This window comes from Solenopsis invicta, chromosome 5, assembly GCF_016802725.1.
Source record: "Solenopsis invicta isolate M01_SB chromosome 5, UNIL_Sinv_3.0, whole genome shotgun sequence".
NCBI classification, from domain to species: Eukaryota; Metazoa; Arthropoda; class Insecta; order Hymenoptera; family Formicidae; genus Solenopsis; species Solenopsis invicta.
In genome coordinates, this window is record NC_052668.1 from 9,250,181 (window position 1) to 9,273,385 (window position 23,205).

Consider the following 23,205-nt stretch of genomic DNA (forward strand, 5'->3'; position numbering starts at 1 on the left):
TTTATCCTCTATGTGACAGGATCTGGCTTCCCTTCTTCCAAAGACATTTTCGTGAGTAAGGTAGCTTTCCCTTCTTCTAATAAACCAGTCTTCATATCCTTTTAAGAAATAATGCAATAGATAAATATTACAATAAAATATAAAGAGCCGCATACTTTAAAATAATATTACCTTCAATAGTTCCAGCTTTTCTCAACTGGTGGTCTGTCTGGCCAAGAATTCGCCAATAAATCAAGAATTTGAATATCAAATTCATTCTTCATCACTTTACCATCCATTTGTTTCAAAATGTTGCGTGCTTGTTGCATCAATGGACCAGAAAGTGATACCTATGCAAATAATAAATTGTATATTTATTACAAAATTTTTCTTACGTCTTACGTAATTAAACTAAAATCTTATTTACCTTTCTTTCAATGTCATCCTTGTATCTTCTACTTCTTCTAAAAATAAGAAAAAGTTAGCTTTAATTAATAAATAACACATTTTCCGTATCGACTTTGGTCTAATTGAGCTTTATAAATTCGTTGTTACAACAACGATGATCTGAGATGCTTAGATGTAGTTAAATAAATTATAATTATAACTGTAACAAATATTTAAAATTTTAATTTTTTATATTTATTGTAGTTATAATTTATTTAACTACATCTAAGCATCTCAGCTCATCGTTGCTGTAATGACGAATATATAAAGCTCAATTAGACCAAAGCCGATCCTATACGAAAAATGTGCGAATATTTTTTTATAAACTCTATTTGAAAAATATTTGCGAGTATACTTATCTTATATTTCCTCCAAGGTGCCCAAATTTTCTTTGTGACACCTTGTATATCAACGTTTGACATTTCGCGCTAACCTCCACAACTGCAGTCGTTCTCATCTCTCGTTATAGTTGCGCGTTCAGAAATGCATCCAAAAAAAAGTGTCGCAACTATAATGAAAACGACTGTACAGTCGTTAGAGTTTTCTGAAGTGCGGCCTAGTCTCATTTCATACATACGAGCTATAAAACGTTAGTACATAACAAAAGTTGTCCTCGGTTAACAGATCCACGAGACGAAAATAAATTAATTTATAACTTTTTGTTTGATTTTCTCGTAAAATTTACCAACCCGCACTTTGTTTTAATGCGTACTTTTATTCTGCAAAAGGATTTTGTGATCTGTAGAACCAATTCGAAAATTAATGAACACTGTAATGTGTCGGTAATTCCCGTTACTATAGCATCCTCTTAAACCTGTTCTACAATAGCATAAACACAAGATCGTAAGGTTGTAAGGCGTGGTTTTAAGGGCTCGTAAGCGAATGAAAAATTTTCATTTCTTACGTTACACCCTTATGTCTTGTGTTTACTGCTATTGTAGAACAGGCTTTAAGGCTATAACACACACCTTCCATAACCGTAACCATAAGACGTACTGTAAGAATTAGCCAATCACAGTCGAGAATTAAGAAATAAGAATCTGAATTCTCGACTATGATTGGCTAATTCTTACGGTACATACGTCTTATGGTTACGGTTATGGAAGGTGTGTGTTACAGCCGTTACAGTATTCTGTTGGGACCATGGTGGAAGTATTACATGCCGTTTGTTTTCTGTTCCTGAACTCCCTGAATTAGTGTGCACTTAAAATGAAATAGATATATATTTAAAAGTTAGTGAAAGCAAGAAGGAACGTTCCAGTGCAGTCTAGTGTAGGAATAGAAAACAAGCCTATGGTGTGTGCAAAATTCGCAAACCACGCCCCTTTTTCGCTTCGGATACCGCTCAGACCCCAGGTGTACCAACTTCGAAAAATTAAATGTTTGATAATATCAGGGGGCCTATTCTCGAAAAATATCGCATACGAAAATATATGAAAATACTGGCTGTGTTCCGATATTAACTGCCAGTACTGAAAATGTATAGTATATGTGACGTGAACTATAAATTTTCAGTACTGCCAGTAAAAACGGAACACAGCCATTATAGTATACGTTACACATATTATAGAATTCCCTAGTATTTTCGCATGCGATATTTTTCGAGAATAGGCCCCCAGGTTACTACAACTGTTATGATTGCATCTTTGTCGCACTCTGCTATATGTTCGTTGTGTCCTTTTCTCTGAAAGAATTGCAGTTTGTATCGTTTGTAGTACGCGTGATTTCGAGAGAAGTACGTAATTTGAGAGATTTTATGTGAAATTTAGTGAAGATGGTGCGTCGGTGCATCGTAAAATAAATAAGAAGCAATACTTAAAAAATGATGAAAAGAGAAAAAATAAAAAAATGAAAAAATTATTTCCGCAACAAAAACATAATTTTTGCAACAAAAAATAAACATAGACCAACTTTTGGTGACTTAGTCAACGATTTGCGAAAATTTTTAAAGAAAAACTGATCCTGCTTCCTTTAGAGTGAGATTATCTCAACAAGACTGCATCGACTTTCGTGATAGATGAGCAACCTATACTAGTCAAACTTCCACAAAAATTAATCAAAGTTTGTAAAATATCAATTTTACATTTACTCGCGTCATTTTGTGAGGATCGAGTAAAACGATCGCGGCTTTTCAAGCGGAACGATTTTAAGAATTTTATACATTACTCGCGGCATTTTATGCGGATTGAGTAAAAAAATCGCGACTTTTCAAGCGGAGCGGAAGGAAATCTAGGAAAAGCACTATATATAGTGCAGTTCGCGGCCTTATGGCGGATCGAACTAATTTGGGAAATAATTAACTGAGAATTCTTTAAAATTAAATTTTTGTATTTGTTTTTTCTTTTTATATATTGAAAGAGACCTTTAAAGAGTCATTTCATTGAATTTTATGTAATTTTATTTGAAGCCTTTCCAGTTTAATTTATGTTAATATATGAACAAACTTCTTCAATTATTGTAAAATATTAAAAAATATTACTTACGTGCAAATCACACTCTTCCTTCTGTTCGAGGCTCTCGTACGATATTCACGTATGCGATAAAAAAAGACCGAGAGAATACAACATGATATGCGTGCAACGAAGACAACTACATTCAGTTGTAACAACTTTGTGGAGTTAAATAAGATTGGTACACCTGGGGTCTGAACGGTCAGAAAACAAGCGAGAGGGCAAAGAATTAGAGAGAGATGCTTGCAAACTGCACACACCATGTTACTTCCACCATGGTTGGGACGTCACTTTAACCTTTAAAACTTCCGAATTGTAGTATATAAAGGAAAGAATAATTAACAAAAAAATTCGCAAGTACAAACGATAGCGCGACAAATCTTTTTTTCTAGCTTTTCCTCTATGCTTTTCAATATCGAAATGAATACGCAAACAGATGTTAACTTGCTACGACCTCAAATGGCATTGCGAAACATGAACTCTGGTAACACATTCTATATGCCTTTAACATCATTCGCAGGTAAACAATCGTTGGAAGAGGCATACGTTTACTAATTATGACTGTTTTCCAATCAGGACACATTGACGTTACATTGTATTCCATTATGTAAGGTTTTTGTTGGAACACATTAAAATTCTAGACTTTATTTTTGATACGTTAATGACTGTAATAATTTTCTTTTTCTAAACAATATATTGGACTGACGAAATTAAAACGTGACCATAGAAGGCCTATGTCTCACAGTGGTTCTTGGTGCCGATTAATTTTTAATTTTTACAATTTCCAATTCAAATTGAGCCTGGCATTTTGGAATGTCCGCATAGAATTTGGGAGATCCAGGTTCGAACTCTGGTTGCAGGCTTATTCTGTAACTCTTAGCGACAATTCGGTATTCTTACAGCGTTTTTGCGCAGATATTATACATGGGAGAAAAGCTGTACAACAACACTGTAACGACAGAGCTGTTGCTAAGAGTTACAGAATATGTCTACTGGGATGTTATTTTTTCACAATAAAATAATTTACAATTTTTCTGGGGAGGAGGGATATTGTATATGCTTTTTAAAGCATTAATATTACTATTATGGCTTCACGACTATGTTTCAAGTCCGATGAAATGTGTGTAGTTTGAGCTGGAAATCATAAAAATTAAAAATTATTAATCAGCACCAAGAACCACTGTGACTGACATAGACTTTCTATTCTCACGTTTTTTTTTTATACAACTTAGATTATGTTTATATTATAAATGAACATAATTACCACATGTTAAAATATTTTGGAAAGTATGACACTGACATTTTACACACTCGTACTTAGTTTTTTTTCAGTGTTGAGCAGTGTAATACTGTATGACAACATAGCATGATATACATTAAAGTTATAATTGATGTTAATAATTATTAATGTTAAATGCTGTGTGAACACTATTTTACGACGAAGTTATTACATCAATGCAGTAACTTTATAAAATGGCGTTTACATGGCATTTAACAATAATTAAATAGTAAAGTGTTGTACATTTGTGTACATTGTTGGAAAACAGTCTACGTTTATATGTCATCTATTAAATGAGTTTACTAACATCTGTAGTTATATTGATGTAAAATGTATAAAACCTCTTACAGATTGATCACATCTGATCTTTGTAAATGACTTAAATCAGGTTCTGATCAACTTAATTGTTAATTAACTCATTGCACTATCTTAGTCTGAAAAAAGTTAATCTTTCTTGGAAATTTTGAGAAAATAGTTTTTTTCTTAGAGAATAAAACGTAGGAAATGCGAGTCAAACGCGGTAATTGGTGCGTCAATGATAACATGTGCAATATATTTAAGATTTAGTACATCGATATGTATACATTAATAAATCGGACTTTTTTCTTGTTTTATTTTTCCAGATTTCATTCTTTTAAGATAATTATTACGTTATAATCATTAAAAATTTTAAGATATCTTTCACATTTAAGAGCTCTAATAAGTAATTTATCAATGAATTTCGCTGATATCAACATTTAAAAGAAAGGACGGAAAAACTGGTTTTTTCTTTAATTTTTCCAGAAAATTAAAGAGTAATTCAATTTGTGCAATTTTACTTAAAAATTTGTTATTTGGGGAATTATAACCAAAAAGATAGAGAAATGCACATTTTTATTTAAAATATAAAATTTTTAAAAATGACTTTAAAAAATTACTTTATGTCTTAAAGTGTTGACTCTCCAAACTACAAAGAAAAAATAGTTTGAGTTGCTTATCCAAAAAGTTGAGTGTGCAGTTATCAGAAATTGACTTCTTATAAGGGGAGGCTGCATTAGTACTAAAATGAATATAAATTAAAAATATAATGCATTTACATTTTAAACAATGCATTTACATTTTAAACAATGCATTTTCTTATTGAGATTGGGTTACAAAAACATGTAATTAGAATAAAAAAATTTTTGGGAAAAAATTAAGATATTTTTTAATTATTAAAATTAATAACAAAAAATTTTGATAATATACCAAGGCTCGCGCTTTGATGACCTTAATATATATTGCCAAGGTCATGATCCTGAGTGATCTTTAGGAGATTTTAGTCATTGCTCACCCTTCTTTAAAAAGTTATTAATAAAAAATGTTTCATAAATAAAACGAAATTTCTAAGAATTGGATTATTACTGTTTCTCACTTCGCATAAAGAAAGTATATGTACTCTCCTCAAACGAGTTAACCCTTAAACACGTAAGTGGGTCTGAGAGACCCCATATGAAGTTTCGAACGCTTGCTGTGTGAAGACGGAATGAGATAGGTTTGGACCAAGACGTAAAAAAAATCTCTTCTTTCGATTGATATGGTTGATCAACTTTTTTGGTCAACTAGAATTCGGTCGGCACGGTAACAAAGTTTTGTTAGGGTCAATGGGACCCATATAGTGTGTGAGTGAAACTTTTTTGTGAGTAATTTTATGTAAAAAAATTGGATGAAACACGTTCAAACTGATCCGTACGCGTCTGTTACTGTCTAAAGTTAAAATAATATAGTGCCGTGAAAAAGAGGACTTCTGCATAGGGTCCGAAATATATTATCAAACACATCAATTTTCAATTTTAGATATCTTGACTTAATCAAAAATATCTCATATTCGCCTTGTTACATAAGTATAGTACATTTTTTAATAGAAATGACAATGATATAATTTTTTTTTTTGAAAGTATGAATCTTTAGCTTTAAAACGCCATATTGTAAAGTCCTTAAAAGTTTTTTGTTGCAAAGATATGATTTTTTTAAAGTGGATTTTTAGATGCCCAAAAATACCTCATTCTCTATGTTACATTACATAATTATACTTTTTAAAAGAAATGACTTTGCCAAATTTTATTTTGAAAGTGTGACTCTTTAGCTTTAAAACGCTGTATTTGAAAGTCCTTAAAAGTTTTTTGTTGCGAAGATATGATTTTTTGAAGAAAAAGTGGATTTTTGACCAATTTCTCATTTTTGCTTATGTTTTTCTTTTATAACTTTACAATAAATTATTTTTCGGCAATGCCGATTGTGCAGTTACACTCCTGAGATTCTGAACTTTTATTTAAAAAAAATTGTAGAAAAATATTGATTGTAATCAAAGTTATAGCTTCTTAAAGTTGAAAAAGTCTCCCAGACCCGAAAATGTGTTTCCCTATTTTACAGGATTGGTGGGTTTAAGGGCTAAGATCTACATCAGTATTTGTACATGTAAAACAGTACAATTATAGACCTCGTTTTGCTCCGTTCATTGGAGCGAGGTCTCCTATATATATACCAAAATTTCAATTTTTTAAAAATATTAATCTTTACGTTTCTTTATTTTGCAGAGATGTGGTATCAGATATTTCTCTGGGCTCTATTTTCCTCGATATTTGTGCACACGATTGCTGGCGCAATTTGCTTTGCTACTCTGCGGCAACACAAATATGGCAAGTATGTAAATTCTGGTGATTTATCTACAAAACGATCGATTCATGATATTACATATACATCCACAGATTCTTTCCACTGCTTATTATAATAATGGGCGTGCTATTGCCGTTGACATCAGGTGTCGTCAGCTCGGCGGCAGTTGCTTTTGTATATAGAGCATCAGGTTACCAAATGCCACCCTTGTACGCTTTGTTTTGGGGTATTGGGCAGACCGTAGTACCAGTGTGTATTGGATTCACGCGGATTTTAGCAACTTTGTAATCTGTCGTTACCAAAAAAAAGCATTTGTGATATTTACATGTGTACATATGAAAAAGCCAGTTAAGTGTTTTTTCTAAGTTGTACATATCTAGGTAAGTTGATTGGGCAAGTTTTTTAATTCATTGATTGATCAATCGCATTATGCGCAAATGCAGGTTTTACAGACCAAGTTTGCATTTGCGTATAATGCGATTGATCACTCGATGAATTAAAAAACTCGCTCGTTGTTATAGACATCTAGCTGCATCTACATTTATTAATGAATTAATTGTGAAAAAGATAGAGTGTAATATTTCCTGAAACATTTTTCTCAGAATTTTTTACATAATTTTACAAAATTTCTATATGAATTCTATATAACTTTTTAATATTGTTGTACTCGACGAGACGAGCACACAAAACACTCGCGAAGGGAAGAACGAACGCACAACACGAAATGATTAGACACTCTTTTATAAAAAGGAACACTGACTTTAATCAAATGACTAGAGGAGGCCGGGGTAAAATGTTCCTGGGGACCAACGTTGTTACGGTGGTTATAATTTTAAAATAATAAAAGATAGCGATATGTTCTAAGTACGTCACGAAACAACAACCGATCACGCAAGTGCGGCAACTATCTTAATATCGCAAGTAGCGTTTAACTTAATTTACGCCGCGGTCTGTGTAAAGACATGCTCGTAAATCAAGTAAGTAAATATTTGTCTATCGTAATTTTTTGGTCTATTTCGCTTATTTAAGGTAGTTCCTATTATTTATTGTGTTTATGTAGATGGATATACATTCAGAAATATGATACACTAGTGTTTATTCGTCCATTTTAATATGTAGGCAAAAAATTGTATCAAGATGTTACATGTGTCGAATGGGACTAGTTATTTCCGTAATTTGGGGTACGTTGTTACCCTGGAGAAATTTGCCCTGTCGAATATGTGCAGTTATCTATATCGATTCTCATTTTGTTATAGGATGCGAACATATAACAAGACAGAAAAAGTTTTAATGGAATATACAACATTTAATCTCAAAGAATTAAAATGGAAGCAGAAATGAGAAAATTTTATTGAAATAAGAAATTTTTAAACTACAAAAACTTGACGCTGTTAGATATTTAAATATCTATCTAATAATCAAATGTTGTAAAGTATAATAGTAACTTAGAAAATTATAATAACTTAAAATGTTACTTAAATGTTAAAGAAATTTAATCTGTAACTTCTAATTGTTTTTATAACGCATATTTTACAAGTTTTACATTTATTGCATTCGTTCTGTCAATTCTTTTCCTTACTTTTCTTATCCAGTAGCGCCATGTTTTCATAGTTAAAAAATTTTTTATTTTAATAAAATATTCTTATTTCTGCTTTCTTTTTTAAGTTTTTAATATTTAACTTTTTATTGTTCTTCTAAGAGGTTGATTACTTTTTTATTTTATTATTATTTAAATTAGGTACGTAAAAAGATCACAAAGATTATCTTAATATTGTTTTCCTAAAAAGCTGATTATTTTTTTATTTTATTATTATTTAGATTAGATTTTTTAATATATTATTTAGAAGGATCGTAAAGATTATTTCAAAGTACTCTCATAAATACAAATGTTTGTCACAAAAAATGAGATAAAATATAGTTTTAAATGTGGTTTATAATTATTATAAACTCTATGATTGCTAACATAATTATCATTAAATATAAATATCAGTTTAGCTTTAATGTACCTGATTGTCTCGTTACCTCATTAAATATTAATTATAAATATAATTCTCGTTTTGATTTATTTAAAAATGTTTTTTTTTTTCTTTAAATGACTATATCTTTTCATAACAAATTACCCCAGTGCAGTAACAACTAACCCCATGAAGGGGTAAAACGTTCCTCTCTGACTCTGACACTTATAAATAACTTTGTACAAAAATCAATGATAATATACTACGGTTAAGGCTCCTGAGTACTCGCCGCGGCCATATTGAAGTCGTGACGTCAGAAGCGAGAAATTGCGTGAAATGACACGTAATTTTGTCCGACATGCCATTTGTAAATAAAGCCAATTTGGATAAAACAAACTAAGCAGATGACTTTAAAACACTTCTAAATATCGGTCACGACTATCCTTTTTCCGCCTAACAATCAGTAAATAGTTGTAAAGAGCATGTAAAGTGAAGCAATTGAAACAGGAAAACACATGGGCACATAATTTTGTCCGACGTGCCATTTCTAAATAATGCCAATTTGGATAAAACAGACTAATCAGATGGCTTTAAAACATTTCTAAATATCGGTCACGACTATCCTTTTTTTCGCCTAGCAGTCAGTAAATAGTACGTAAAAAGCACGTAAAGTGACGTCTATTCAGACAGGAAAACACACGGATAGCTATTAAAAGGAGTGAAAAATGTACTTTTATGTATAAAATTCAAAGAAACTTTATTCGCGGTCCATTTTTACGAATTTGGTAAATACGAGACAAGTCATGTTTTTACAATGAAACACATAATAACAAAATGACATGCACGATAACATTTCATCGTCAATGTGTCACGTTTCACGTGTATTAGTTCTAATTTTGTCCGCGACGAAATGTCACTACCGTCAACGCGGAGTTCTCGGCTGAGAAGTCAGGAGCCTTAACCTTATAATCCTAAAATACAATAAATTTGATGATAAATCAGTCAATAGTCAAAGGAATAACCAATTATTTTACCAATTATTTTTGATATTTTTTAAAAATCGGAACTTTTATCCCCGGTCTCCCTACAATTAATTCGTAGCGGAATTATTTAAATATTGCTTGACAGCTCCGCGTCTCAAAACAGAACAAAAGCCGGCCGCGCTTCTTTTATTAAATCGATCGATCTTCCTTCGGCCAGCTTCTCAAGCTCAGCCGAAAAGCGGGCATAACAATATCTCAAATTTTTTGTATGAATTGGAACATCTTTTATAAATGTTAAAATAATTTGAAAAATTGGACCTTAAAATTTTTCAGATTTTTTTCAATTGACAGCAAGGATTAACAATATCAAATAAAGAAATATTAAGCCCAATAAGGACTGTTAGACACATTTTGTAAGGAAATGTTATTTCTTCGAGAAAAGAAGCGTAATCGATTCTGGCTGGGCTACAGCTGCATTAGAAATTCTACTATAGTTTCTCCTACCAACTGTTAGCCTGTGTTAGACTGCGTTTCGAAATTAACTGCTGGTATTAAAATCCATAGTACATAGTTATACAAAGAGAAGACTGAGAGTAATTTACTGAAATAATATTGGAACGCGTAGCTGTATCTTTTGTTCAGAAATGATTCGGAGAAAGAGCGTCTTAAATACTTTTAAGGTAAAACATCGAAAAAAACATTTTTATTTATTATTTTTTTAATGTTTTTGTAGGCTAAATGTACACAGGACTTTCTTAATTCTTTTCGTAAAAACAAAAGAATAATTGGTTACCTTGTCACGTGTAACGCGTTGACGCGTCCTATGTGCATTTAGCAATATTAAAGTACAAAGTTATTCGATAAATAGCATATTCAATAAGTTTGATTGTAGTTTTATTGTTCTCTAATCTATAGCTTATTTTATATTATATGTATTATATGTTTTCAGTACTAGTCTTTATACAATCTATATGCGCCTGTGGAAGGTTTATATACATATATACAGTTGCATATATTTTGCAATACTTTCTCTTTATTGTGAATAAATATAATTTTATAACGAAATAGTTTTTTAATTAAAATCATTTTATTAAATTTATTCTTGTGATGGACCATATTACCACCCTTGTTCCTCTTCAATCCATTATGTAGTGTTGTTACATTTTTATAGATAATATTTAACCTATTAAATACGTTATAACATTAAATCTAAAATTTATTGAAAAACAGTTTGATGAATGTAATTGTTAAGTTTTTAATTTAAATTATTGATTATTAACAAAGTTATTATATATAAGTTATTAAATAGATGGCCATAATAACATCTCTATATTTCAAATTACATGCTATGATGTACAATTGAATACGATACTAGTTTCGAATTGACTGCAGTCTTCTTTAGCCTTATATTAATTAAATTAATACATATAAATTAACTGTATAGATGAGTAAACTACAAACGACATCAAAGGTGTTTAAATTCAATAAGTAAGTGAATAATACAAGGCTAACAACATAAAGTGATATATATATATATATATATATATATATATATATATATATATATACGCCAGCAATACAAAATCAGAATCAAAGGAGTAAAATAATGTCAAACTAATGATCTGTAATAAAGGGAGGAACCTGGTTTAGACGGTCACAAAAATTGATTTTTCTAAAGTTGTCTTAATCAATAATAGCACTATCTGAGAATATCTTCTTAAAATATTAGACCAGATTTAAAAAATTTACAGCCTCTGAGTCGAGCGTAATACTTATGGGTTCCGAAAACTTCAAATCCGTTTTTCTCAAAACAGTCAAATCTAATCATTCCATTGAATTGTTTCTGGTCTTGTTTTGTAGATAATTAATGTCTCTTCTCTATGTACTAAAATGTTATTATGTGTTTTATTGTGAAATTGTGACCTTTCTCGTATTTAAATTCGTAAAAATGAACCGCAAGTATAAGTTTCTTTGAATTTTATATCTAAAAGCATATTTTTCACTCCTTTCAATATCCACATAGCACGTAATATGGCAGTGATATTACAGCAATATCACTTTTTTATTGCAATATTACAACGAAATATATCAGAAATATCACTGAAACATCATTAGACATTACCTTGTTTTTTAGGATTAAATATTGCAACAATATCACTAGAATATTTTAATGTAATATATCAGCAATATTTCTGTGATATTTTACAGTAATATATAATATTTCTGTAATATTGCAATACTACTGTGATATCACTGCAATATTACGTACTATGTAAGTAGTTATCTGTGTGTTTTCTTATCTGAATAATTTTATCTCGTTATTCTGTTTCATGGTGTAAGAATACACCATGTTCTGTTTTATCCAAATTCTGTTTATTTACAAATGTCGGAAAGTTTAGCTTATGCGTTTTCCTGCCTGAATAACTTCACTTTACATGCTTTTGTAAGGAACACGGTAGTAGAATCCTATATAAAGAGAGAAGCGACATCGAACCAAGGGAGTGAAACCTACATATGAAAAGTGAACAGATATGTGAAAACAAAAACGGGGATAAATGCATGTGCGCGCATGACGTCATGCAGTGGTGGGACTATTCCCACTACGGCATGATTCTATTTTTTAATCGTCATTTTGAGTGTAGTCGCAAAGTGTAGAAAACAAGTGGTTAGGATTGCTAATGCAATTCTTCATTTGCATATAATTACATATTTTATACAATTAAGATTTTGATTATCCGAGTTTTTTTTCTTTCGAAACGAACAAACTTTGGACTGAGCTTCTAACTAAGTTCTGTAGGAAACCAAATCATTCAAGACAAAATTGTATTACTGAAGCCGGACCGAACAGTACATACAATTCATCATAATTCATCATGATTACAGATATACTTTTGTAAGTATAAATTTGTAATCATTATGATATTGTAGAATAGAAAATATTCATACGTTATAAATATTTTATAATATTCTATGATATTGTGTAACCTTGGGAATGTGTATATTTTGGAGGTTAGGTTGTTTAACTCTTATAAATGCAGTTATAACTGTATTACTTTTCTAAATATTTATCATATTACCCATACAGCACAAAGGAATTGCAAGAACATTGCAGAATGATTTTATTGAAACATTCTAATATTGCATTTTAATTGCAAAACATTGCTGGAAGATTGCAGCAACATTAAGATGTCCGCTTTTTGAAATATTGCATTGAAACATCCCATTTTTCCAAAATATTCACATAAATATTATTACATCACATAATTCCAATAACCATAACAATATTTGTGTAATATTTTAAAAAACATTTTTCGCAAAAAAAAATCTCGGGAATATTTTTTCAGAAATTTCCAAGCGGTCACCCATCCAAGTCGCGACTCTGTTGAACGTTGCTTGACCTCCGTGATCGCTGCGAACTGATTCCTCGTGATGACTTTTGAACACTTGATGCTGATATGTGTATGGCCTAGTTTACACCGAGCACTTGATACGCGTATTAACTCGTAACTTTCTATTAATTTATCTTACTTTCGACAATGCGTGTATACATAATACATATATTTAATTATCTCGATTCATATTGTACCAACTTAATATACTATTTTTTAAATTTATTTCCGAAATTAAGATAATTTAATAGAAAATTACTAGTTAGTACGCGTATCAAGTGCTCTGTGTAAATTAGGGTTATATAACTGATAGATCAGGTCAATATACGTTATCGAAAAAATAAAATATGTATAATTAAAGCACAATATTTATATAAACAAATATAAAATTATAGTTTTTTTTACTAATTTTGCAAATGCAGAATAACATCTGGAATAACTTTTCTGTTATTTGTTTAAATAAGATGCAATTAGAAAATATATATCAATATAATTAAATTAAATATAAAAAAATTGTTATTAAAAAGCAATTAAAAAATATTGTTCATTGGGCTGTAGATCGAGGTTTCTTCATATATGGACCTATTTCATCTATTGATATAAATATTTGTTTCTTAACAATACTATGATGCACACAGCACCACGGAAGCGCATGCCTTTTTCTAGACGTCTTAGAGTCAACATTTGAAGGATGTTGCAGACGTCTATGCAAAGTCGATTTGCAGTCAACTTTGAAAGCCTGACTTGGATGAGTCGACTTACAGTCGATATATGGACGGTTGTACTATTAGGAAATGTAGAGATTCAGCGGAAAATTTAGTAACGTCACTCGACCTTAGTTTGCTAAATGCGGATGAATAATTATGGATGAGTTAAATTAATATATTATTATACGCGAATATTCTGCTTTGGCTCTTTATTGCCCCTATTTTATTAAAAAATTATAATATTGCAATGTTTACGGAATATTACTGGCATATGCCATGCGATGTTGCAGGCATATTGTTAATTTATGTTTCTGCAATGTCTCCGTAATATTGCGTTGCAATCTGCAACATTGCAACGTTGCTGGAATGTTCTGTGCTGTATGAGTAGTAATTGAGCAATAATGCCTGTAATTCAAATGTATTTCTATTCTCATGTTATCATTTTTATTCTATTGTAAATTGTAACGGTTTCCATGTTTTTTTAGGAGTTGCACAAGATTATCTGTACGTGTTGGATAGTTTATTCCATGGACGGATCCGCCAACTGTTTAGGCAATGCTGTAATATGCGTAAATAAATAGCGAGATGTGACACAGTATATATGTATATATTAGTGTATAAGGTATGTAATGTCCCGATTTCTTGCATACATACAAGTTATTTAATAGCAGAAATAGTAATAATTTTGTATTATGTTATATTAAATTTTGCACTTTTGTTGATTATCTTTCAGAATATGAATCACTTTCTTAATTCTTTAGAGTATCAGTTATTAAGCATTGTTGTTAGTTGCTTATGTTGTTATCATGCCTTTTCGCAAGAAATTTTTGTGTCAGTTTTCTAATTGTAGTAATGAGTAATTTTATTCTTTTATTATACATTTTATACAGTATTATTTATTTTTATTTTTTAAAAATTAATATTTAAAATTATTTAGATTATAAGTTTAATGCATATAAAAAAAGCAGCATTTTCAGTTTTTAATATTGTTTTATAAAAAATGTTTTTTTTTTATTGTCAATAATTATAATTATTAATAAGTATATTTAGTCAAATATATATTGACGATGTTACTTTGTACTCTGTCAGATTTTATTAAATATTAATAGTTATTACATATATCTGTTGTCTATTTTATTTTCACCGATACCTAATCTACAACATAGAAATTTATTCTGTTCCGTATATATTTATTTATTACTGTTGTAATCATAATTTGTAAATGTTTAAATCAATACAATTCATTGTCAAATCTATTTTTAGATTTTGTGAAAATATTAATAAAAATGAATTTAAGTTGTGTTGATAGCGTTCTGAGAGATATATAATTTTAAAAATATCAATGTAGGCGAGTTTTTTAATTTATCAATTGATCAATCGCATTATGCACAAATGCAACTTTGAACTGTAAACTTGCATTTGCGCTTAATGCGATTGATCAAGCAATGAATTAAAAAACTCGCATCTTTTATACGAATAGCACAGAGCTCGGCAAGAAATGCACATTTCGCCCGATTTTCAGTTGACTCCGCCTAGCGCTCGTCCCTTACTTCGACGTCCCGCACGCAGCCAACGAGCCGCGCGAGGCTCAGAACCGTGTCACCTCGCGACTCGCGACCGTATCGTGTCACCGGTCACCGGACCTCGAATACATATTTTTAATAGAGTTGAGCAAAAATTCACTACCTGTGAATTAGTCACTGATAATAAAAATTCACGTTCACGACCTGTGAACAAATATGAAAATTCACTGTGAATAGTGTGAATGAGACTTTTGGCTTTCCGCACTGTCGGATAGTCACCAAATTAAAAAGTTATACATTAAAATGCGCAATTAAAGATTATTTGCAATGCAAAGTACAAATTAGAATCTAAGATTTATTAAATAAAAGTTTTAGTTTACGTTTTTTATAATATATATTATATATATTATATATATTATATATATTATATATATTATATATATTATATATATTATATATTATAAAAAACGTAAACTAAAACTTTTATTTAATAAATCTTAGATTCTAATTTGTACTTTGCATTGCAAATAATCTTTAATTGCGCATTTTAATGTATAATTTTTTAATTTGGTGACTACCCGACAGTGCGGAAAGCCAAAAGTCTCATTCACACTATTCACAGTGAATTTTCATATTTGTTCACAGGTCGTGAACGTGAATTTTTATTATCATTGACTAATTCACAGGTAGTGAATTTTTGCTCAACTCTATTAAAAATATGTATTCGAGGTCCGGTGACCGGTGACACGATACGGTCGCGAGTCGCGAGGTAACACGCTCCTGAGCCTCGCGCGGCTCGTTGGCTGCGCGCGGGACGTCGAGGTAAGGGACGAGCGCTAGGCGGAGTCAACTGAAAATCGGGCGAAATGTGCATTTCTTGCCGAGCTCTGGAATAGCATATAGAGCACTAGTTAGTACTATGCCCAGCCACTTAGAGCGCGGCGATCAACTTTGATTCCTTCATTTAACACGGGGCTTTCGCTTCTCTTTATATATGTTCTGTGGTTGAGTCAGTTGAGTGCCATGGTGGAAGGGGGATAACAATGGGTACATCCAGAATATCCAGATACGCGATCGCTCACTGAGAGCGTAAGTAGCAATTAAAGACGATTGATTCTTACCTTTGGATCCAGCCAATGATCTTTAATTGCTACTTGCACTTTCAGTGAGCGGTTGCGCATCTGGATGCACCTAATGTAATACTTCCACCATGCTCCCGTGGTTGAGTGTAGTCGTCATGGTCCAGTAGTAGTGGTGTAATACTTTGCAAGTGTCGTGTTCTTATATGTAATAATTTTACATTGAATTGAAGTATTTTGCATAATATCGGATCTTCGTGGATAAAAAAAACCTCAGATAATTAATTAAAGTCTGGGTCTTGAATTTGCTTTTATGTGTAGTATATTTATTGATATAAGTATAATATATTTTACATAACCTAATTTTTTTAATTTGCATTTCTATTTCAATAATTGTTAAACGTTTTTTCTCAAAATAGTTTATAAGTACTAATTTTTTATTATTACGAAATTTTTACTTATTATGATAATAATAATAATAATTATTATTATTATTAATAATAAACTTCATTAAATTTTTGTAAGGGCAAAATTAATTTTCTATAACGATTTATAATAAAGTGTAGAATACTTGTAGAATTATCAAACTCGATTTTCATACTTTGTAAATGTTTTAATTTTTATATATTATTCTTTTCTTTGTTTCTAGGAAATGGTCGAATATTGCCAAACATTGGAAATTTAGAATTTCTAGTTTAACAGCTACTAAGAAGGTCGTAGAGTATAAAGGTAAATAATTAAAAGTATTTATATTTTCTATAATATTACAAAAACAATTGTATAAAACCGATAAAACAATTTCAATTTCTTAATTTTTTTTAAATTTTATATTGACTTATTATTCATATTATTCAAGTATAAAATGTCAACAAAATGTTAGTACTGTGTCGGCAGGCTGGCAGCAGATTCGATCAAGACGTGTTGGCAGACTGAACTTAACTGATCTCAAATTCTGCTTTTTTGTTGATATTCTATGTAAGTGAAATGATAGCACCAGGCAAGCACGCTATGCTGCCAGCACATGACGCCAGATAGGTGGCAGAATTCGAACATAACATGCGCAACACAATCTGACGGCAAATTGCTAGCATAAATCGAGCACCTTGTACTGACAAGATCTGCTGTCACGCTGGCAGCAGAAATCAAGCATTTTTATTCAAAAATTTCTATTATAAAAAAATTTTTTTTTTCAGTTTTCTTGCAGATTTTATTCTTATTTTTATTATGAGTTAATCTAATTTGCATATATTCTATCTTACTAATTACGATTACGTATTATGTTACAATTTTTGAAAACGCATTGAGAGCCGGCAGGATTCGAACCTAAGATTTCGGGACAATAACCTGATACGCTAACACTGAGCTAATTATACACTTGTGATATCGTTAATAAAAAGTTATATTTGAAATTGATTTAACAGGAAGAAATTTATCGTGTTGAGTATCGCGCGAACATTCTCAGTAGCCCCTTAGTTATTTAGCTTTAAATATTTTTAAAAATAAACTATATAAACTGTATAAATTATATAAATAATTAAAACCTGTTTCTGCCCAAAGTAATATAGTCAAAAAAACAAATAGTACTAGAGCATAAAAAAAACATTGGCGTAAAAAGTACGCTTTCAAAAATCAATTGTGCAACTGTTATAAACAAATTACTAAAAATTGATTGTAGAGGAAAACTGATTACTCCAACCAATTTTACGGGAAAAAATGAATCAAAAAGCATGCATAATGCTTTCTTAATTGTTATAAACAAATTAGTTGCAAAATTTATTTTTGCAATGTTTCTTTAATAATTTTTCTTGTAGAATCGATTGGCGCAATCAGTTCTCTTTTAAAGTAAATTTTTAATTATTTATACCAATTGATTGCAAAATTGAGTTCTGCAAAGTTTTTTTTACGTCAATATTTTTTTATGCTTTGATCCTATTTCCAATTCCAATTTTTTTGACTATTTTTGTTAGTCAGAACATGGCCAGAAATGGGTTTTAATTATTTATATATGTGGGCAGATACAGATAGAAATCTGAACACAATACATGCGGATAGATACGGATTCCTGTACGTAATCGCGGACAGGTGTAAATAGAAATTGCAGCGTATAGAATGCAAACAGAAACAGACAGAATATATACATAAAGAAATTGATTGGTGCAATAATTAAGCAAATGCATAAGAAAATGGATCAATCACTTTCTTTACGGATATGTTATTTATGCATGCAATTATGCATTTTTTGAATAGGCCCTTAATAAATTTATGAAGAATGACGTTACATTTTAAAAATATGCAAAATAGCTCAGTTTGCTTGATTTCTGCTGCCAGCGTGACGTCAGATCCTGTTAGCACGGGGTGCTCAATTTGTGCTAACAATCTGCCGTCAGATTGTATTGTACAGGTCTTGCTCTAATTCTGTCGCCTATCTGACATTAGGTGCTGGCAGCACGGCGTGTTCGCGTTGTGCTGCCAGTCTGTCGCGTCGATCCTGTCCGTTGGTTACCACCAATCTGACAACAGCACTGTCAACACTATTTGCTCGATTTCTGCTGGAATTAAATGCCAACAGTTTCTGTCCTATTTCTGACAGCAGTTTGTTGACACTGCAGATATTGCAGAGTCTGTGTGAAATCTGTTGCCTTTCTAGCAACAGAAATTGATAGCAGACTCTCCGAATGATCTATTCGTTTACGTTTGGCTGACGGGGAAGATAGAATTTAATTTCGTAGTACAGTGTATTTGCAACGTTGACTATAATGATGAAATGATACTTGTAGAATATTTGTAAAATTATCAAAACTCGGTTTTCATAATTTGTAAATGTTTTAATTTTAATACATTATTCTTTTTTTGTTTTTAGGAAATTGTCGAATATTGCCAAACATTGGAAAATTAGAATTTCTGGTTTAACGACTAGTAAGAAGTGTATGGACGGTTCATTTTATGAACATATATAAAATGTATTAGATATTTGCAGATGTTGTTAATTGAAAAAACTATCATTTACTTACATTTACAATTACAATTTTAGAATATACAATCTCTAATTATTATAGGCTTAATTCTACAAAAATGTATGTATTTTTAACTTCAAATATCCTTATAACCAAATTTTGAACTAGAATTTTATTAAAGTAAAATTCACTTGAAAATAATATTAAAGTATTGATTGTGTACATCTTGATTTTTCTTTTAACTGCGTTGCAAATGACCACCAGCCACTCACTGCAATGCTTGAACAGTAAAAAAATTCTAGACATCGGTTGCTGTGAATGGATGCAGTGATCAATCGTAACGTGATCAAACAAGACTCTTTCATATATTAACAAATTTACAAAATACTATATGAACTTCCAATCATTGCGCATTTTTTTCAAATACTTTTTATGCTTTTAATACTTTTAATGCTAATTTATTAAAGATTGTATATAATAATATCAATTTTTAATTGTAAATAAAAAAAATGAATAAAAACATTGATATATAATGCATTAAAAGTACGTGAAAAAAATTGGCAATGATTAGAATTTTTAAGTGCCGCATGTATGCATGCGAGTAATATGAGTCTCATTTGGAGAACGCATTTGAGGCTCATATCGCTCGCACGCATGAGTACCGCACGCGTGCGACCAATATGAGTTTCATATGATGATGCATCTGTCGGATGCCGTGAGTTCACGCCGTGCGGATAATCTGCACGGCATGCGCGCCCCGTAAACTCACTATGCGCGCATTTTGTTATCTGGCTTGTTATTCAGACGGTCTGATTACGAATCCGATGTCAAAAATACAAAATTTAAAATGCTAGATGTAATATTGCAAACCAATATAAAAAATGTAATTTTCAAAATTTCAAGCGAATTTAATTAATTTTGAGAAAATGTCCGTTCGACATGCACTTTTGATATCGAATTCGTAAATCGACCTTGAAAACTCCTAAATATCAAATTTCACAAAATTAAATTAACTAGAAAAAAAGTGACGCAGAGTTAACTAAAATTTATAACAATAATAATATAGTCAATATATTAAGTAAATATATAAATCGCATTACAACCTAACCTTGCGTGGTTTGTATGTTTTAATTATCTTATTATTTGATTTTGAATCTTCCAAGGCAATATTACTATTATTCTTACTTACGATAAAGTATGTTTTTATTAAGTATTTTTCGAGTTATAAATCTCCACGTGGTATCCAAAGTAGAATATCATGTCACAATAAAATCAAAATGATATAAAAATGAATCGTGATGACTCAATAATCGATTTTTAATAATCATTTTTAACCATTATGACATTATTTTGATACCATGATGATTTTTTGTTCACTCAAGTAATGTTAATGCCAATGGTATGTACTTTCAAGTTTTATAACTGAAAAAGTATAAAGAAAAAATATTTGAGTGTTTCAAAAACGTTTCGACTTTAGCTATTATATAATATGCTATAACAAATGGAATTTTCATTTAAAAAATGAAGTTGATATCGATTTTTATCGATAGTAGCGCCATCTACGATAGCGTTACTATTGTACATAACAAAATCTACAAAATTTTCTCGATCTTGTACAATAGTAGCGCCATCGTTATCGTAGATGGCGCTACTACCGTAACTGATAACTCATCATACTGTCCCCTTCAAAGCAAACAAATTTGATTCTGAAAACAAGTTTATTGTAGGATGCCATTTCTCAAAACATTTGGATGTCTCAAGTTACACGCCTCACCTTACATATCAATAAAACATAAATAAATTTTTTGAAATTGTTAACATATATTCGATATTTTTTACAATGTACTGTAGAGGGTGTATCTAAAAGCAAAAGAGGATGGCCACTTATATAGGAACACCTGTTCCCATTATAAATATAATTTAAATAAGAAAGAACGAGCAAAAGATAATGTCTATTCCATATAAAAAGACGCACAGAGTTTCGATTTTATAAAGAACAATTTTGAAATAATTTGTAAACAAAAAAAGTTATAGTATTTTATGTGAACATTACGTACAATTTTATATGTTTTGATGAGAGTACTATTCCTTGTCGAAATTTTCCGTAAGAAGATGCTTTTAACGGAAAAAGTATAATTTTTAATGTAAAATAAAATTTTTCGCATCATTACGACGCGTAAGAATATTGTACGGTATTGGCAGTGCGAAGTTGCAGAAATAACTAGCAACATAGCGGCGAGCGGTCACGTATATTATCAGGCGCGCGGTTTATCAACGTATGTCTATCTAAAGGATGGTGCTGATTGGATTAGCTTTACTCAATAATTACTGCTTTATTAAGCGTGGTTCAAGACTTTTCTCAAGATTTTTAGCAAGGAATAACACTATATAATTAGTGGGCGCTTTTTAAGATACACCCTGTGTGTGTGTGTGTGTGTGTGTGTGTGTGTGCGTGTGTGTGTGTATAATATAATATTATATAATGTTTATATATAATTATATATAATATTATATAAAGTTTGCGTAAAATGGGTCTAAATTATATTATATCATATTATGCAGCCATTTTTATAATTCCTCTCAAGATTTGTCCATTTTCACATGTTGCTTAAAATTGTTCGCAATATTTTTTATGTCCACTAATCCTTCTTCCAAGGCCTTAGATGCTTCCAGTTTTATACTTTCATCAGGAGCGCTTAGTAAATTGAGTACTAAATCTGAAAAGAAGCACAACATTTGTTCAACTAATTTAAGTGTTTCCTACAAAGATCAAATTTATTTTATTATTCAAATTTATATTATGGCACCAAATCATCCTCTATTAGTAACGGCATCTCGTGAACAATTTTGTTCCGAATTATACAAAAAACAATGTAAATATGTACAAGTAGAAAATATAAAATTTCCACTAAATAAGTACAGAGGTTTATTTTTCTTTTGGATTCTTAAAATACTATGCTTTTTAAACTGTAATGTCGGTTTTACAGACTGCTCATAAAATTTTACTTGGCAATAACTTCCTTGATAATCACAATTAATAAGCCCTCTAAACTTATAGTACCTTCGTATGCCATTTATCATCACCAAATATTACAATGGTCCCGTATCATTTGCTAAGAACGTATAACATAGGACGATTGAAAAATTGTAGCGGTCCCACAAATTGGGATTTACCGTTAGTTTTACCGCAGTATTGAGTGTTTATATATTTCTTCATCTACGTCTTATTTACATATTTTAACTCTTATTTGTTAGTGTGGTGTTAAATTTTTATGTTAGGAAAATTTTTATGCTTCAACTTTCTTAACCCGTTGTGGTTACACTGGGTCTAGATGATCCAAGGCCATATATAGTTATATATATATATATATATATGTTTTTGACACAAAAAAAAATTTCTTCACATTATTTTACTCCTTCAACATTGATTTATGTCATTTCGTGATTTTCATTACAATTACCAACTTCAATCTTCAAAATAAATATACTTTTTGAAAAGCTTGATATAATACTATTTTTTCCTTAAAAGTATACTACTTCTGGAGTAAAACCCCGGTAATAACTTTGATTTTACTCAAAAATTAGAATTTTCAGGAATTTTTTAGTACAAAATAGCATTTTTCAAAATTGTTTTTCCTCGTGTCGTTTCAATATTAAAAAATTTAATAAAGGATACATAAACGATTTGATTACGAAGAAGAAGTCTTAAACTTCATTTTCGTGAAGGATTTGAGTCGATTCATCAAAAAGAACGCAAATGGCAACTGTTTTTTTGCGTCGGGTCAACTGGACCCAGTGTAACCATTATGTTATTTTTTGGAGGCGT

The 23,205-nt window shown here is 30.6% G+C and overlaps 2 protein-coding genes across 22 annotated transcripts in view; one reads left to right on the forward strand and one right to left on the reverse strand.

The window, feature by feature from the left end:
* Positions 1-3,109: 3,109 nt before the first annotated feature.
* LOC105204306 (transmembrane protein 170A) overlaps positions 3,110-23,205 on the forward strand; it is a 57,400-nt gene continuing 37,304 nt past the window's right edge. For 5 of the 21 annotated variants that reach the window (XR_005574826.1, XR_005574828.1, XR_005574829.1 and 2 more), the window contains exons 1-6: positions 3,110-3,396; positions 6,711-6,816; positions 6,882-7,766; positions 10,061-12,620; positions 14,309-14,445; positions 17,075-17,154. Coding sequence is in view for 1 of the 21 variants with exons in the window: in XM_039449476.1 (XP_039305410.1) it covers positions 3,279-3,396; positions 6,711-6,816; positions 6,882-7,077 (420 nt within the window). In the remaining 20 variants the exon portion in view is untranslated. Of the gene's footprint in view, positions 3,397-6,710; positions 6,817-6,881; positions 7,917-10,060; positions 12,621-14,073; positions 14,446-16,196; positions 16,436-16,512; positions 16,741-17,074; positions 17,155-19,285; positions 19,602-23,205 lie in introns of those variants that run through there. The other 16 variants (XR_005574822.1, XM_039449468.1, XR_005574825.1 and 13 more) reach the window with 15 other exon arrangements.
* Positions 21,079-23,205, reverse strand: part of LOC105205507 (E3 UFM1-protein ligase 1 homolog) — an 80,912-nt gene continuing 78,785 nt past the window's right edge. Inside the window, exon 5 of the mRNA XM_039449461.1 lies at positions 21,079-22,096. Within this exon, the coding sequence (XP_039305395.1) occupies positions 21,960-22,096 (137 nt within the window). The 3' untranslated portion in view covers positions 21,079-21,959. The remainder of the gene's footprint in view (positions 22,097-23,205) is intronic.